At 42.2% G+C, this 17,457-nt stretch overlaps 1 protein-coding gene across 1 annotated transcript in view; it reads right to left on the reverse strand.

The window, feature by feature from the left end:
* The window catches only part of LOC138368726 (uncharacterized), a 23,001-nt gene extending 14,043 nt beyond the window's left edge, over nt 1-8,958 (reverse strand). Inside the window, exon 1 of the mRNA XM_069331449.1 lies at nt 8,876-8,958. Coding sequence (XP_069187550.1) covers nt 8,876-8,958 — 83 coding nt within the window. The remainder of the gene's footprint in view (nt 1-8,875) is intronic.
* Between the last annotated feature and the right edge of the window lie 8,499 nt (nt 8,959-17,457).

Here is a 17,457-nt window from a genome sequence, read left to right on the forward strand (position 1 = left end):
TATTTAGGAAGATTAACTGTTGTTTAGGAGCTCATTAACTGTAACCAAAGCCGCCAAATATTGAGAAAAGATAGACAGGTTCGTAAGTGCTTGCGTAACTGCTTCGTGAATCTAGCCCCTGGTCCCTGCTATTTTTGTTATGGAGGTTATCATGAGAGGATTTCGGGACTTAGCCTCCCCGCGGCCCTGTCCTCGACCAGGCCTCCATTTTGTTACTCATCCCCAGGAAGTAGCCCGTAGCAGCTGTCTAACTCCCAGGTACCTATTTGCTGCTTGGTAACAGGGGCATCAGGGTGAAAGAAACTGCCCATTTGTTTCCGCCTCCACCGGATAATACCACTCCTTATCCGTAGTCTCTCCCCATCTCCCTATTCATTAACTTTTCCTCTTCTCTCCATCTGCTTGGCCCCTCTCAGGCCCATTATTGTGACTGAAAAAAAATAAACGTGGATATTCAGCGTTTTTCTCCCTCGTGTGTCATGTAGTTAGGACGATACTAGGCAGTTCATTTCAGGATTACATGATATGTCATGTTCTGCGTTTTAATGTTCCTTTAGTTCATTCTCCCACTATGAGTTAGCCTTTTTTCGGGCTATTCATGCCCGTGCCACCTCTTGGGTGGCACAATCTTTATCAATCAATCAATCTATGAGTTAGGCACGAGCAGAGGTTGCAAGACACTGATGCAGAGGAGGCCCCAGGGCACTTGACCATCAGGGGGCCCAGGGCACTTGACCATCAGGGGGCCCAGGGCACTTGACCATCAGGGGGCCCAGGGCACTCGACCATCAGGGGGCCCAGGACACTTGACCATCAGGGGGCCCCAGGACACTTGACCATCAAGGGGCCCCCAGGAGACTCCCAGGAGCAGAGGTGAACAGGTAATTCTCAACAGGTGAGTCATGTGGGTTAATCAGCTGATGATGTACGTGAATGTCAACATAAATAATTGAATTGCATGGATGAGAATACAATAACTGAGTCATACCGTGCAACAGAGAACGAGAGAGAGAGAGAGAGAGAGAGAGAGAGAGAGAGAGAGAGAGAGAGGAGAGAGAGAGAGAGAGAGAGAGAGAGAGAGAGAGAGAGAGAGAGGAAAGGGGAGGGGGTAGGAGCGGGCTTGTGAATAAGAGTCAACACCTTACCTAACAGCAAGAGATATAAATGAACTCGCATGCCACATTACGTACCTGGTTCCTTACGGGCTCACCATAGCCCGTGCTACATGGACACTTCGTTCTGAGTAGCTAAATCTAAAACAACAAATAACAACAGCCACTTTACGAGTGATTAGCAAAAACCTATTTTCAACGTATATTGAGTCCCCTAATACAACGTTCCTCAGTACCATATAAAAATGGTACTTAGGAACGTAAAATCGTAAAATACAAAATCTCGTAAAATCCGTTCGTTAATAGACGAACGTTTATAAAAAAAAGTTTGTAAAGCATTGCATTTTAATTATTTAATTAAATTTTTGTCTGCTGCTTGACCTACAATATATTTACTTAACTTTGGTAATAAAAGACTGTAAACTTTTTATATATACATTTTTTTGGCATTAAATTAATGAGTCACATGCTTTTATTGGCATGTCTTTTAGTTTTCCACAGTTTATACTAAATTATTCAACCAATAATTAATAAATCTAAGTCTATTCTCTTAACAAACTGTTAGAATCAGTAAGGTCTATAGCAACTAGTGTATTAGGTACCCTACGAAGGCTCCAGGCTCCATGTGTCCAATGACCCGATTCATGAAGCAGTTTCGTAAGTAGTGATGTACGAACCTGGGGCCAGATTCACGAAGCAGTTACGCAAACACTTACGAACCTGTACATCTTTTCTCAATCTTTGGCGGCTTTGTTTACAATTATTAAACAATTAATGAGCTCGGAAGCACCAGGAGGCTTTTATAACAATAACAACAATTGATTGGCAAGTTGTCATGCTTGTAAACTGTTTAATATATGTAACCAAAGACATCAAAGATTCAGGAAAGATGTACACGTTCTTGCGTAACTGCTTCGTGAATCTGGGCCCAGCACATCTTTTCTCAATCTTTGGAGGCCTTGTTTACCTTTGTTAAACAGTGTATGAGCTCCGAAGCACTAAGAGTCTGTTTATAACAAGGACACAAACCTCCCAATAACATTTGATTGGGAAGTTTCGATGCGCGTAAATCATTTAGTATGTGTAAACAAAGTCGCTAAAGGTGAGGCAATTATCAAAAGAAAGTACTTAACCATTGAGAAAAGATGTAGAGGCTTGTAAGTACTTGCGTAAGTGCTTGTTGAATTCTTCTTCCCCCAGGACCCCAAACCATTGGTGACGTTGAAAAATAATTATCTAGTTTGTATTCGTCACCAAAACATCATTAAAATACTTTATATTATAGTTTAAAAGTGACTATCGCCAGAGATGTTATCTAGTGGGTTTAGTATTGAAAATAGTACGCTTCAAATAGTTAGATGATGGGCTTATAAAATTATTAATATTAAGATTCGCGTAATCTACTTAAGACATCGCCGACATGATTGGGCTGTACTCTGAACTACGTGTTTATTAACTTTATGCTCGTTGTCCATTCCGAAGTGCCGCCATAGCATCATCTAATGATGATAATTCAGTGATTAATTTATCTTTAAATTGATGCATAAGAATGTGGTAGAATCAACAACGTCAGTAATTAATTAATAATAAAATTGAACCGGCAACTGTCAGTGATTGCAGCGTCTTGCTCGCTGCCCTCCGCGGCTGACTGTTCACTGCCCTCCAGGGCTGACTGCTCGCTGCCCTCCAGGGCTGACTGCCCTCCGCGGCTGACTGTTCACTGCCCTCCAGGGCTGACTGTTCACTGCCCTCCAGGGCTGACTGCCCTCCGCGGCTCACTGTTCACTGCCCTCCAGGGCTGACTGTTCACTGCCCTCCAGGGCTGACTGCCCTCCGCGGCTGACTGTTCACTGCCCTCCAGGGCTGACTGCTCGCTGCCCTCCGCGGTTGACTGTTCACTGCCCTCCAGGGCTGACTGCTCGCTGCCCTCCAGGGCTGACTGCCCTCCGCGGCTGACTGTTCACTGCCCTCCAGGGCTGACTGCTCGCTGCCCTCCAGGGCTGACTGCCCTCCGCGGCTGACTGTTCACTGCCCTCCAGGGCTGACTGCTCGCTGCCCTCCAGGGCTGACTGCCCTCCGCGGCTCACTGTTCACTGCCCTCCAGGGCTGACTGCTCGCTGCCCTCCAGGGCTGACTGCCCTCCACGGCTCACTGTTCACTGCCCTCCAGGGCTGACTGCTCGCTGCCCTCCAGGGCTGACTGCCCTCCGCGGCTCACTGTTCACTGCCCTCCAGGGCTGACTGCCCTCCGCGGCTCACTGTTCACTGCCCTCCAGGGCTGACTGCTCGCTGCCCTCCAGGGCTAACTGCTCGCTGCCCTCCAGGGCTGACTACTCGCTGCCCTCCAGGGCTGACTGCCCTTCACGGCTGACTGTTCACTGTCCTCCAGGGCTAACTGCTGGCTACTCTCCGGGGCTGCCTGCTCACCCAAGTTTAATAGCGACAACAACTCATTGTTCGCTACTAGAGACTGACATCGCTGCCTTCCCTTTCACGCCAGCAATAGTTTGGCCAAATTTCGTCCTACAGCTCCTGTTGTACATGGGAAGATGCGGCCGACGGTAGGAGCCCGTCCGGACGTTGACTAGTTCCAGACAGCTCCTCCCCCACTGTTCCAGCACAAGTTAAAACCCACGAAGTTTCACAATTAACAAAATACTAGCGCCTGGGCAGCAAATTTATCGTGTAGACTTGTCTCTGCAAGGGTAGACGAGATGCGCCCAAGAGGTCAACATCAACAGGGTCAGAAAGGTGACTTAAATTGTAATTGGTTATTGTAGTTATGAGATCATTACATCTAATTATGAGGCACGCAAACACCTCATTATCGCTGATGTAATGGCTAGTGACGAGTCCTAGTTCCTGTGAATCAATGTCATGGTAGAGCAAAAGTGTTATGCAAATCATTGTATCTAAAAATTATACCGGTGGTAATATCTGGTATTAATAATCATAAATTTTCCCTTCATGTGAAAATTTTGTTGCAGGTTTGAGTGACGCAGCCTCTAGCACGCCCGTTTTGTTGACACTTTAATACGGAGATGATTATAGGACCTTGATTAGTATTCTTCGCTGAAACACTTTGGTTCAAGACTACGCAACAGGTAGGTTCCTTGGCGTGTGTTTTTTAATTTACTCAGAATTTAATATTCATTATAGATCATTAATTTGTATTTATATATAATTTTCATCTTACCTTAGTTCTACGATGTTTCAGTTAGGCAGCATTGTGGTGGAGGATTTTTCCAAAGCTAGATCTATATATTTGAAAGAGATTGTCTGTCTGTCGAAGGTTGTAGTTCAAACTATTAGAGCTAGCCTCACCAAACTTTCAACTGTGATTACTGTTGGGCACGTGCCCATCATGGGCGTTTCGAAGGCTGGAATAATTCAGGAGCACATCTTGCCACGGTCACATACTGAGCCCCACAACGATTTTGGTCCTGCCCACTATCTTCCTCTAGCCAAGTACTTTGTAAACAAACCTATCAAAACAATATTTTGTCTTCCAGCATTGTAAAACCTTCTTCATCGACCTCCGGAAAATTTTAGGAAATTTTATTTTCGTCATACTTTGCTTATAGCGGCGAGAAGACTTAAATTTTGATGATTACAACTCATCATGCATCCATCCGCAGCCTACTCCTACCCCGGCCCGGTTCACCGGAACACACTCCACCACCCACAACCTCCCCCAATGGTTCTCAGGTCTTGAACATGCCAACTGAGAGTCTGCAATCATAGTTTTTTGTTTTCCTGATAGTTTTTGAGCAGTTTCTCTTTTTAGTTTCGATAATACATGTTCTGTGATAGAAACAGACACATAGAAGATACATAGAGAGAGACAGGGTTGACCCTGGCACCGCAAGGGATTCCATCTAGTTTTCCATTAAGTACAACAATTAGCACTTCGTTATTAAGAACATCAGAATAAAGGTAACTGCAGAGGGCCTATTGGTCCATCCGAGGCAGCTCCTATTTATAACCACCCAATCCCACTCATATACATCTCCAACCCACGTTTGAAACAATAAAGGAGAACCCACCTCCACCACGTTACACGGTAATTGGTTTCACAAATCAAAAACCCTGTTACCCAACTAGTATTTACCCAGGTCTTTCCTAAATCTAAACTTATCCAATTTATACCCATTGTTTCGTGTTGTGCCTTGTGTTAATACTTTTAATACCTTATTATTATCCCCCTTTGTTATGCCCATTCCTCCACTTGTACACCTCTATCATGTCACCCCTAATCCTTCGCTTTTCTTGAGAATGTAATTTAAGCTTTGTCAATCTTTCTTCATATGGCACGTTTCGAATTGAGGAGGTTGCCACAGGAAGGGGGTGCCAGCAGGGAAGGGTGCCAGCAGGGAAGGGTGCCACAGGAAGGGGGTGCCAGCAGGGAAGGGTGCCAGCAGGGAAGGGTGCCAGCAGAGAAGGGTGCCAGCAGAGAAGGGTGCCACAGGGAAGGGTGCCAGTAGGGGAGGGCTCCACCAAGGATAATAAATGATAATGAATGTTCCCTTTTCATCGAGCCCAGCCATTTGCATAGGTCGGAACAGCGAAGGTCTCACATCTTACAGGGTCGACGTACCAGCCTCGATGTTCCAAGTGGTTGGGAACCGCTCCTTCAATCTGTCATCATACCCCAGCTCTTTTCCAGTCCTCCTATCCCTTCCAAGTGCTATATAGGCCTACTGGCATAGCACTTTCATCCTATCTTGCAAAACCGTTTCGCCAAGAGACATTTCAACGCTCTATCACCCGAAATACAGAAAACAGTTGACTCTTGCGAATTTTGTATTACCATTTACCAATTACCCTCTATTACTTATCACGTAATTCAAGTAGAGGGACATAGTGATTTGGTCGCGAGCTGGACCCACCTTGACGACACGGACGACGACGAATTCGACGACGACAACGACCACACGGGCTGCTATACTGCTGATCACGTGTGCAGGTGGAATAGACAGGTGTACTCATCTAGTTATGTTTGCGGGGGGAAGGGGATGAGCTTCGGCTCTTTGGGCCCCCCCCCCTCTCAACTGGTGTACAGGTTCCCGAGTCGATTGGGCTCTATCATAACTACATTTGAAACTGTGTATGGAGTCAGCCTCCACCACATCACTGCCTAATGCATTCCATTTGTCAACTACTCTGAAAGTGTTGTGAGGCTCTCTCTCTTTTTCTCTTTTTTTTCTTTTTTTTCTCCCTCTGTTTTTCTCTTTTTCTCTTTTAATTTCTCTTTCTTTCACTCTTTTTCTCTCCCTCTCTTTTTCTCACCTCTCTCTCTCTCTCTCTCTCTCTCTCTCTCTCTCTCTCTCTCTCTCTCTCTCTCTCTCTCTCTCTCTCTCTCTCTCTCTCTCTCTCTCTCTCTCTCTCTCTCTCTCTCCCCCTCTCTCTCTCTCTCTCTCCCCCTCTCTCTCTCTCTCTCTCCCCCTCTCTCTCTCTCTCTCTCCCCCTCTCTCTCTCTCTCTCTCCCCCTCTCTCTCTCTCTCTCTCCCCCTCTCTCTCTCTCTCTCTCTCCCCCTCTCTCTCTCTCTCTCTCTCCCCCTCTCTCTCTCTCTCTCTCCCCCTCTCTCTCTCTCTCTCTCCCCCTCTCTCTCTCTCTCTCTCTCTCTCTCTCCCCCTCTCTCTCTCTCTCTCTCTCCCCCTCTCTCTCTCTCTCTCTCTCTCCCTCTCTCTCTCTCTCTCTCCCCCTCTCTCTCTCTCTCTCTCTCCCCCTCTCTCTCTCTCTCTCTCTCCCCCCTCTCTCTCTCTCTCTCATGCTCCACTATTAAAACTCCCATCGCGATACCATGAAGCGAACGACCCCGTTGAGCAGCAAAAGTATTCAGATTATAATCAAAACGCAAATGAAACAATCACTTGCCATCCACACACCTCCCATTTTCTCGTTATTTACGCGCGCAGATTGACGCAGTGACGCACACAAACGTTTGCAAGGAAATTTGTGGTTTAGCATCCGTCTCCTAAGTCTTGCGTCTGACGCAACAGCACTCACCCCTGCCTCACCGTACACGGTTCCTGGGGGCTCGTTTGGCCTTGTTCAACGTAGCGTATATACACACGAGGCATTTGTCCATCTTTACTGCATGTTGACTCACTCTGGCTCCAGCCTCAAGGTTTGCTTTGTCCCGTCACACTTAGGGAGATGTGGCTCAGTTGGGCTTTCCCTCCACACGCTCACGCGTCCGCTCACACTCACAGATACTCATACTGACACACACACTTATACACATACAGCGCTCGGGAGTCGTAGTCCATTATGTCTGGGTTCGATTCCAGGCCGAGGCAGAAAAAAACAGGGAGAGATTCTTTCTCCTGATGGGCCTGTTCGTCTTGAGGAAAGTAGGTACCTGGGAGTTTGACAGTTGCTTCGGACTGCATCCTGTGTGTGTGTGTGTGTGTGTGTGTGTGTGTGTGTGTGTGTGTGTGTGTGTGTGTGTGTGTGTGTGTGTGTGTGTGTGTGTGTGTGTGTGTGTGTGTGATAGAAACATATGCAGTAGGTATAATCCAGGAAAATAGGTCGGGAGTCAGTACATTAGAGAACCGACGGTCAGAAAGTCGGGGTCCAAGAGCTAACAGCTTGATCCTTCAAGAACAAATAGTATACACACACACACACACACACACATGTAAACACCAAATGCATGCCCACTTCCACCCTCACAAGGCACTCCAAATGATTTTTAGATTAAACTAAAACATAAAAAATAAGCCATTTGTTACAACAAAAATATAAGCTGGGATCATATTATGTTCTCTTCATTTAGACTCGGCAAGCCTGGCCACACTTCTCTCACCAGCTCGTACAGCAACACGTTAGTTCTCGAAACTGAGGAGAGAAAATAAATAGGTCTGTACCCATCTGTATCCTACTGTTATCGCCTGGAATAGGTCATTTCTGTAAGCTCTGTCTTTTATAATGTTCTGAACTCGAGTGTATGTATGCATTGCCGTGTGTATTGAAGGCATGTATGTAGACAAGCATGTATATATATATATGAATGCCTGTATTTCTATGAAAGGATATCTGCAAGTGTATACTTGCAGATATGCCTGATAAGACCAATGTCTTATCAATTCATTTATCCCTTGAAATGACTCTGTCTAACTATGGGTGTTCCTCCACAGATCTCCAGTATCATCTTTTGATACTGGTAATGGCTCGAAAGGGCCACCACTTACGGGCTATTCATGCCCGTGCCACCTCTTGGGTGGCTTAATCTTCATCAATCAATCTATGGGTGTTCAGATGAAGAAACTCCTCCCTCACCTAACTTGTCGAAGCCTTTACTCATTAGTCTAAGAATGCGTGAAGATTTAGTCGTATTAGTCGAGGCCCTGATGCACCTCGGGTTTGTTTCGTTCTATTCACGCCCGTGCCACCTCTTGGGTTGCTTAATCGTCATCAATCAATCTCGGGCCTGGATACCGTAGTCGCAAGCATCCAGACGAAGTGCATTACTGTGAGGCCGAGTTGTTTTCTATTCTGTTTCTGAGAGCCATGAATTGCGTCCTGGCTGGCTAATCTTCCGCCTCCTTGCTCGAAGCCCAACTCCTGCTGGTTTTCAGATTGTGTGTATGTGACTATCTTAATCCATGCTTTCCTGTCAGCGTTTACGGGGATGAGATCTAGCTGTTGTGCCCGCCTCCTAGATAGTGTTACATGCACGTTTGTGATTTGTTGTTGTGAATGTGTATTTATCGTGAAACTGTGAATGGTCCCCCTTTTCCTACAGTTAAGTGAAGTACCAATGGTTCTGGTTCAGAGTTGACATGGTTACCAATTCTGGAAGCCTAGGGTCCTTGGTATCCAATAGGGACTCGTCTCTCATGTACTGCAGGTGTTAGTATCCAATAGGAACTCGTCTCTCATGCACTGAAGTTGCAGTTATAGTTGAAGTGAAGTTACAATATCCAGTAGAAGTGTCAAGGTCACTTCCCTTAGATACTGGAGGTGTGTTTATCTAGTACGGGGGTACTAAGGCCGCCTACTTCAGGTACTAGTGGTACTAGTATCCAGTAGGGGTATTATGGCCACCTCTTTGAGGTACTATTGGTATACAACCCATCTCCTGTTTAGATAGTACCTATTGTGATGGTCGTCAATAGTCACGAATTCGTACATACCTAGCTTTTAGATAGTAGTATACTGACTAGTAAGGAATTCTTTTAAATAAATGAAGGTCAAAAACAAATTTAATATTCCTAGACTTAGCATAGCACACATATTTACTCTATTAGGCCTCAGATATCGTGTATTAGGCCTAGGAAGGTTAGATTAGGTTAGGTTAGTTTGTCAAAGCACGATAACTAAGAAAAAATTTCCAATTTGTCCAACTAAGTAGTTCAAATTTCTACTTTCTGATTTCGTTCTACGTCGGTATATATACTATGGTTCTGATCGTTACTATTAGTACCAAAACAGGAGGATGGGCTGTAGTATGAGTATCCAGTAGGGGGTACCAAGGCCGCCTCCTTCAGGCATTAGGGGCGTGAGTATCCAGTAGGCTAAGGCTACTTTTGTTGTTGTTGAAGATGAAGCCAACGTAAGAGCTAGCACGGGCATGAGTAGCCCGTAGGTGGTAAATGTTTAGAGTCGATACCTGCTGGTGTGAGTGTGATCTTTGGTCGTGTAACGTCATGAAGTGTCTCTGGATCTCTGTAACCAGACTAAGACTACGTCCATCAGCCACGGAGGAGCGCTAATATCGAGGCTCCTCCTTAAATGTAAAGGCTGCGTTAGTGTTCTATTAGCGTGCTTCGACTCCCTTTGAGAGGAGAGGCGTCGTCATTCCAATTGGGGACTCTTATATGTTATTTCGCTACATATACGCGCCAAGCCAATTTCTCTTGCAGGCGATGAGTCATAATAACGTGGCTGAAGTATGTTGACCAATCCACACACTAGAAAATGAAGGGACGACGACGTTTCGGTCCGTCCTGGACCATTCTAAAGTCGATTGTGACAAGCATAATCGACTCGAGAATGGTCTAGGGCGGACCGAAACGTCGTCGTCCCTTCATTTTCTAGTGTGTAGATTGGTCAACTTATTTCTCTTACGACCTTTAACCCCTAAAATGTTTATTAATTGGAAAGTGAGCTCATTTTCCTGGTAGAAACACCCATAGTTCACCAGCGGATCAAGCCAGGTCAGCATCACAAAACTCAGCAGACTTTATACCTGGCTGAGATCTGGAAGGCCAGAATTCGTATCCCTTCATGGAAATCCATTCAGCGTTTATCGATCTGAGTGCGATGTGTGGGTCTGAAGCTTGTACCACGAGGCTCTGAAGGCAGCCATTTCATGTTCGTTTTGGGGAGAATTTTTTGTACGATGAGATAGTTGTTGAGTGTGTGTCTGAGAAGAGAGCTGGTAGGGATGATTTTACAATTGAACTAAAAAAAATCCCTACCAAACACCAGTTCGTGTTAAAGATGCCAGTGCAACAAGTTATTGTTGAAAGAAATATGCCATGCAAAGGTAGGCAGACCTGTGCTCATTTCTATAAAGTGGGGGGGAAAGAAAACTGAAAGGCAGACATAAGCATATGAAAGTAAGAGTTCAGATGCAAAATAAAGAGGCAATAACCACGACGGGGTAAACGAAGGTGGAAGAGATAATGTCCCTCACTAGCAGAGAGCAAGACGGTCCGCGTGTTCACCTCACCTCAGCTGCCAGCCGACTGCGCGCTCCGTGTGCCTGGCGACGTTCCCTGGTGCGGTGGGCGGAGCTTAATCCACTAAACACGAGCTACACTTTTGATGTATAGACGAATACATCAACCTAATGAAGGTTTCCTGGCTTCGTATTCATTCCCAGTCGCTGTTTTCATCAATTATGTACACGGGTGTCATACATTCGACGCGAATTTACAACCGCCAGGAATGACAGACTCGTCGCCAAGTCACTGAGTGGTTGACACTTAGGGCGGGGCGTGAGGGCCGAGGCTCCGCCTGCGAGAGGCGGCGCCTAGGGAGAGGGGCGGGGCCGCACCAGCACTACCAACCCTAAACAGTCCCACCCTGGAGTTTGACCTAAGACGTTGTGCACGACGGACGCGGCGGTGTACTTGACGCTGTGCACGTGGCTCTGGGGGGAAGTATAGTGTGTTGTGACAGGCCGTGCACACGTCGATGGGTCCGTGCACATAGTGTTTCGGTGGAGACAAGAGGCGGAGTTAGGGCGGCGTCGTCATCCCGGAAAGTTAGTACTACTAACCCAGGTGGCAGAGAGCTTACCGCCGCTCGTGGCTAGTTGACTGACGCACCTCAACCACCTCTACCTGCCAGGTCCACTCCACTCCTCCAAGACCCGCAAACCATCGTTACCACCGCCTTGACCGGGGGATATTAGTCGCAGTGACGCTGACCACTCTGGCTCTCGAGTGTGTGACCAAATAATACTAAAAATAATTATTACAAATAAAATAATAATAAAAATAATAGCAAATGAAATAGTGGTGGGAGGCGATGTGAGACATGGCCTCCGTCCATTCGTAACTTGTGTGACGTTGTGAAGCAATCCATAGCCCGGGAATGTGACGACAACGAGGTGTGACAAGCGAATCCCGTCACATATACCCCCCCCCCCCCCCTTCCGTCACCATGTTGGGGGTGGAATCCAAGCCCAATGATACTGACAGATTCAAGCCGGATAGCCATGAGAAAGGTGAGTTTGGAATCTCTTTTTTTTTCTCCCACACAAATACTCAACTGGTGTATGTCTGGTATTTCACACCTAGGACGCCGCGTATAGTGGTCGATGCACCGACATTCCTGACGTGTATGCGATCGCTGGAGCCGGTCTAGTCGCGCCCACCAATTAGAAGGGTCCAGTAGAGCCATCACTGGCCTCTAGTGTGGTATGGGGGCATAATATATGTATAATGGTAGTGAACCACGTTTTGGGAAGGATTGGGACGAGCGAGACCCCGGGTAAGAGATCTTTAGTGAATATTAACGCGTCGCGAAGCCGTTACGTCACAGGTCGTAATTGGTGTGACAAATTGTGGAGGTGTCAGGGCAGCAGTTCTCAGAAGACGGTGCTGAACTTAGTGAGAAGACGGTGCCATTAGAGAGACGCTCTCGCTAATGGCTGGAGGAGCTTGTGCTTGTAGTTAAGTACTTGCTTGTGCGGCTCACCCATTCCTAACGTTCCTCTAATGGGGAACGTTACCTTAGACGATATATGTGTAGACCGAGTTACTTCCCCATTCATTTAAGAGTATTAATTAATGTGTCACTTTTTGTGAATACTCAACAGGATGGAAATAGAATTGGTGTGGTCCTTTCTAATTGTGCTTGGCATTATAATTATTTCTTCTGGCAATGTTAGTAGAAAGCGCGTAACCTTCCCCACTGGCCACCACAACAACTTGTATTTCCATGTAATCGCTTTGAAATTCGTGTAAATATATTTCGTATTTATTAATCCCAAAGTATACTTGTTGGAGAAATTCTTTGCATTTCTGAACTTATAGAAGCAAATTTAGGCCGACCTACTAATTGTAACACCAGCGAACTCCCCGATTATACTCCTTCACAACACTGTACTCCTCCACATCGCCAATGTTCTCTTCCACAACTCCACTGTACTCTTCCACAATACCACTGTACTGTTCCACAACACCACTCTTCTATTCCACAACTCCACTGTTTTATTCCACAATTTCACTCTTCTATTCTGCCACTCCTCTATATTCCTCCACAACACAACTGTAGTGTTGACAACTTCACTGTCCTCCACAACATTACTGTAGTCCTCCACAATACCACTACTCTTCCACAACACTACTGTACTCCACTGTACTCCACTGTACTTTTCCACAACATCACTGTACTCCACAACACCACTGTACTCGACAACACCACTGTCCTCCACAACATTACTGTATATAGTCCTCCACAACACCACTACTGTACTCCACTGTACTCCACAACATTACTTTACTCCCTCACACAATAGCACCGTACGCCCGCACAACACAACTGTACACGTCAGTGAAGATGCTTATCTGTCCATGTCACTGAGGTTGCTTATCAGTAAATGTGAGTACAAGTGAGTTATCCTTTTAATACGAAATGGGCAAATAGGCTACAGAATTATCCTTAGAATAGCACCCATCCTATATGTCACTGGAGCAGTCATAAGAACCTACACGCGCGTGCACACAACTTACAGGTGTTGGGTGCAACTCAACTTGTATGTGTGTGCACTCTACTTGCAGGTGTGCACTCTACGTATATGTATGTATGCACGTGCACATGCAATATTCATGACGACACCATACGCGTCGCCAAAGTCACTGTGGATTCCAGTGCTTTATTTTTGCTTGCCTTCCACAGGCGGAAGTTGGTAATTGCTGTATTTGCTGTGGAAAAAAAAACAAGAAAACTTTTGCGTTACCTTGGCAATAAGAAGACTACTCAGTGTTTTTTTTTTTTTTGTTATCTCCGTCTTGCGTTCATCTTCAATTTATTTTTTTTTCATTTAGACAAATTCTGATTTTGCTTAGTTCACGTAGTAAATTTAACTGAATTTATGAATTTATTTTGTTATGAATTAATTATATTATTATTATTTTTATTTTTATTATACTGTCGTTTTTATGTAACTATTAAGTTTATATTAGTTTAATATTTTTATTTTATATATTGCAACTATTATTATTGTATTATGAAGGAAATTAAGAAAAATTATTATATTTCATTTTTCTATTTTAATATTATTATTTGTATTATTATTATTATTATTATTATTATTATTTTAGGCCTGTTATTAATATGGCTTTAAAAAATATATTAACAATAATATCTGCAATAATAATATAATTACTATCAGAATTCTTGTCTTTATTTCAATATAAAATTATTGCCGCGATTATCACTATTGCTCTGTCAAAATATGTGTTGTGATTGTTTACAATTGTTATGTGAAGATATGAAGATCAAGTGATTACCGTTCTCGTGACTCCTGTGGTGTTATCTTCGTCTTGCAGTGAGCGAGGAACGTTCACAGCCCGCTCCCTCATTCCCCCCACTCCCCCTTGTCATTGACGGCGTTCATCCTAACCAGGGACACGCAAAATTACATCCTAGGAATATTAACGTGAGGGGAGCTGGGATCTGTGTTAAAAAAAATGAGAATTGCATTTCACATTCTCTCTCTCTCTCTCTCTCTCTCTCTCTCTCTCTCTCTCTCTCTCTCTCTCTCTCTCTCTCTCTCTCTCTCTCTCTCTCTCTCTCTCTCTCTCTCTCTCTCTCTCAATGTAAAACACTTGGTTCTGGCTGTAAGAATGTCAGAGTCTAAAGTAAAGCGAAACATGTGTCTTACAATATGCGTTTAGTTGAACCCTAATTTGTGTTTATGCGAAGGTTACTTACTTTTAATATTTATAATTATATATATTAAAAACCATCAACACAAGAAATTTTCTTCCGTGAAAAAGGAAAAAAATAAATATATATATATATATATATATATATATATATATATATATATATATATATATATATATATATATATATATATATATATATATATATATATATATATGTTTGTGTGGGTAAATCACGAAAATTAACATTGTTGAAAAATGTGACAGTGTCAGACCACTGTCACATAATGTATTATTAAATACGAAAGTACTTAAGGAAATTCCTGTTTCAATTCTTCCTCTGTGGTCTGACACTGTCGTATATATATATATATATATATATATATATATATATATATATATATATATATATATATATATATATATATATATATATATATATATATATGGTATATATATATATATATTACTATATATATATATATATATATATATATATATATATATATATATATATATATGGTAGGGGTACCACCTCTGGTCCAATTGCAATTGATGGGACCCATTGCCTCGGAGAAGAGAATAAAGAGAATTCAAAGACCTTGTGGATTCTCACTGAACACTTGTATGAACTTTACTTGCATATGTATATATATTAAATTGTATTTTCTTTTAAGGGGATACCCTCAGTTGAGTCCCTTAGGGTAGTCTCGTAGAAGGTATTATACAACATACGCGGAAATCCTGTGTGCCTGCTTTTGAAAACTTGATTTTTTCTTAAACCATTATTTTAATGTTCTGAATTATTTGTATGAGGATTAATAATACTAATTCTTGGCTACATCAGGACGGATATCACCAGAATTATGCAGTAGTACAAACTGCTGCCGCTAATAAGCACAATTGCGAACGTTATAAGACCTTTCGTAGACACGAGAAGAAAGAAAGCATAAAGAGGAAAAAAAGGATAATAGAGGGTGGATATTTTTTTCTTTTTGAGACTTCATTTAGCTGGTCACGTCTAGTTTCCTTTTAGTATATTCACACATCTACACTGTTTGTATATTTGATGAGCGTTAGCTTAATATAATGTGACACGGTGTCAAGATCTTTGATACTTAGCCTACACTGTGAGCTTATCACGCACACAAACAAGTGAATGAACGCAACTGCTCTACTGCAGATTAGTTGCCATGTTTTAGCACTTTCTTCTTCATCTTTCAAGTTTTTATATTGCAAATTTTCACCATTTCGTCATCTGCCTTCTTATTTCTTTAAGTATAATCTTTTTATTACCTTCCTATCTCACTTCTATCCTTTCTCTACATTACGCAGACGCAAAATACAGTCAGTGTAACTAGACAGTATTCGTCATGAAAATGCAGAATGTGTGTAATTAAGAATGTGATTACAGTCATCGTAAGTTTAGTGCACCTAGAGCAAAATTAATGTTAGTTTAGTTACAGTCTGTAGCTGCTTTTAGTTCATCTCCAGTGTAAATACAGTTTATCTGCTATCAGTGTAACTACAGTTTATCTGCCATCAGTGTAACTACAGTTTATATACCGCCATTGTAACTACAGATTGTCTACTATCAGTGTAAAGATAGTTAGTTTATCTACCGTCAGTGTAACTTCAGTTTATCTACCGTCAGTGTAACCACAGTGTATTTACCATCAGTATAACTACAGTTAGTTTATCTACCGTCACTGTAACTACAGTTTATCTACCGTCAGTGTAACTACAGTGTATTTAACCATCAGTATAATTACAGTTAGTTTATCTGTCGTCAGTGTAGCTGCAGTTAGTTTTTCTACAATTATAGTTTATCTTTCGGCATTGTAACTTCAGTATAAATTCACTTTATCTGCAATGTAAATGGTCAGTTTTGGCTAACTTTATAGTGTAATTCCATTATCTACATTATCAACATAATATCTACCGCGTCTAATTTTAAGCAGTGTAACTGTAGTCAGTATAGACTACATTCACTGTAGAGTGGAGCTACATTTAGTATCATTAGAGTTTAACTACACTGTAATCAACCATAATAACAGTTGGAAACTACACCAATGTTATGATAATAAGAAATAGATATATTATACCAATTATTATAGTTATATTTTGCTAAATACATCAACTTTGGTATAATGCACTAATATTATAAGTAATTATTATAGTTATATTTTGCTAAATACATCAACTTTACTTATAATATTAGTGTATTATATCAATTATTATAGTTATATTTTGCTAAATACATCAACTTTACTTATAATATTAGTGTATTATACCAATTATTATACTGTAGTTATATTTTGCTAAATACATCAACTTTACTTATAATATTAGTGTTAGACTACGGTATAAGCAAATCTATGGAATCTGCTTGGCATTAATGACCAGAGATAATTTTTTGTTCATTTATCCGTCTTTATATTTTTTTTGCATTTATAATTATTTGTATTTATTTATGGTTATTGTGTAATATTAACTTTATTTTTTATATTACATCATTCTTTTCGGCGTCATAACTGTACCATTAAGAATGGCATTTCACGCAATGTGCTTGAAATTAAAATTAAATAATAAAATTACACACACACAAATATATATATATATATATATATATATATATATATATATATATATATATATATATATATATATATATATATATATATATATATATATGTTTGTTTGTATACATACACAGGCATAACCTGTATTCCATACGTATGGACCTAGTCATGTACTCAGAGTAAATAGCTACGCGCATCGCTAGTGGAATCCTTTTAATTTGTACAGTAAATGGCTATTACGAAGTGTCGCTCGGCTTGCAGTGTCTTGTAAACCATTACTCTGATAACTGTGACTTCGCCTAGTTGTGCAGTGATTTGTGGGCCAGTGTGGTTAATTATCCCTCGTGTAATTATCACTCCTCTTATTATTGCTATTGCTATTTTTGTTCACGATATTTTATTTTCTTTAAA

The sequence above is a fragment of the Procambarus clarkii genome, chromosome 26 (assembly GCF_040958095.1).
Source record: "Procambarus clarkii isolate CNS0578487 chromosome 26, FALCON_Pclarkii_2.0, whole genome shotgun sequence".
NCBI classification, from domain to species: domain Eukaryota; kingdom Metazoa; phylum Arthropoda; class Malacostraca; order Decapoda; family Cambaridae; genus Procambarus; species Procambarus clarkii.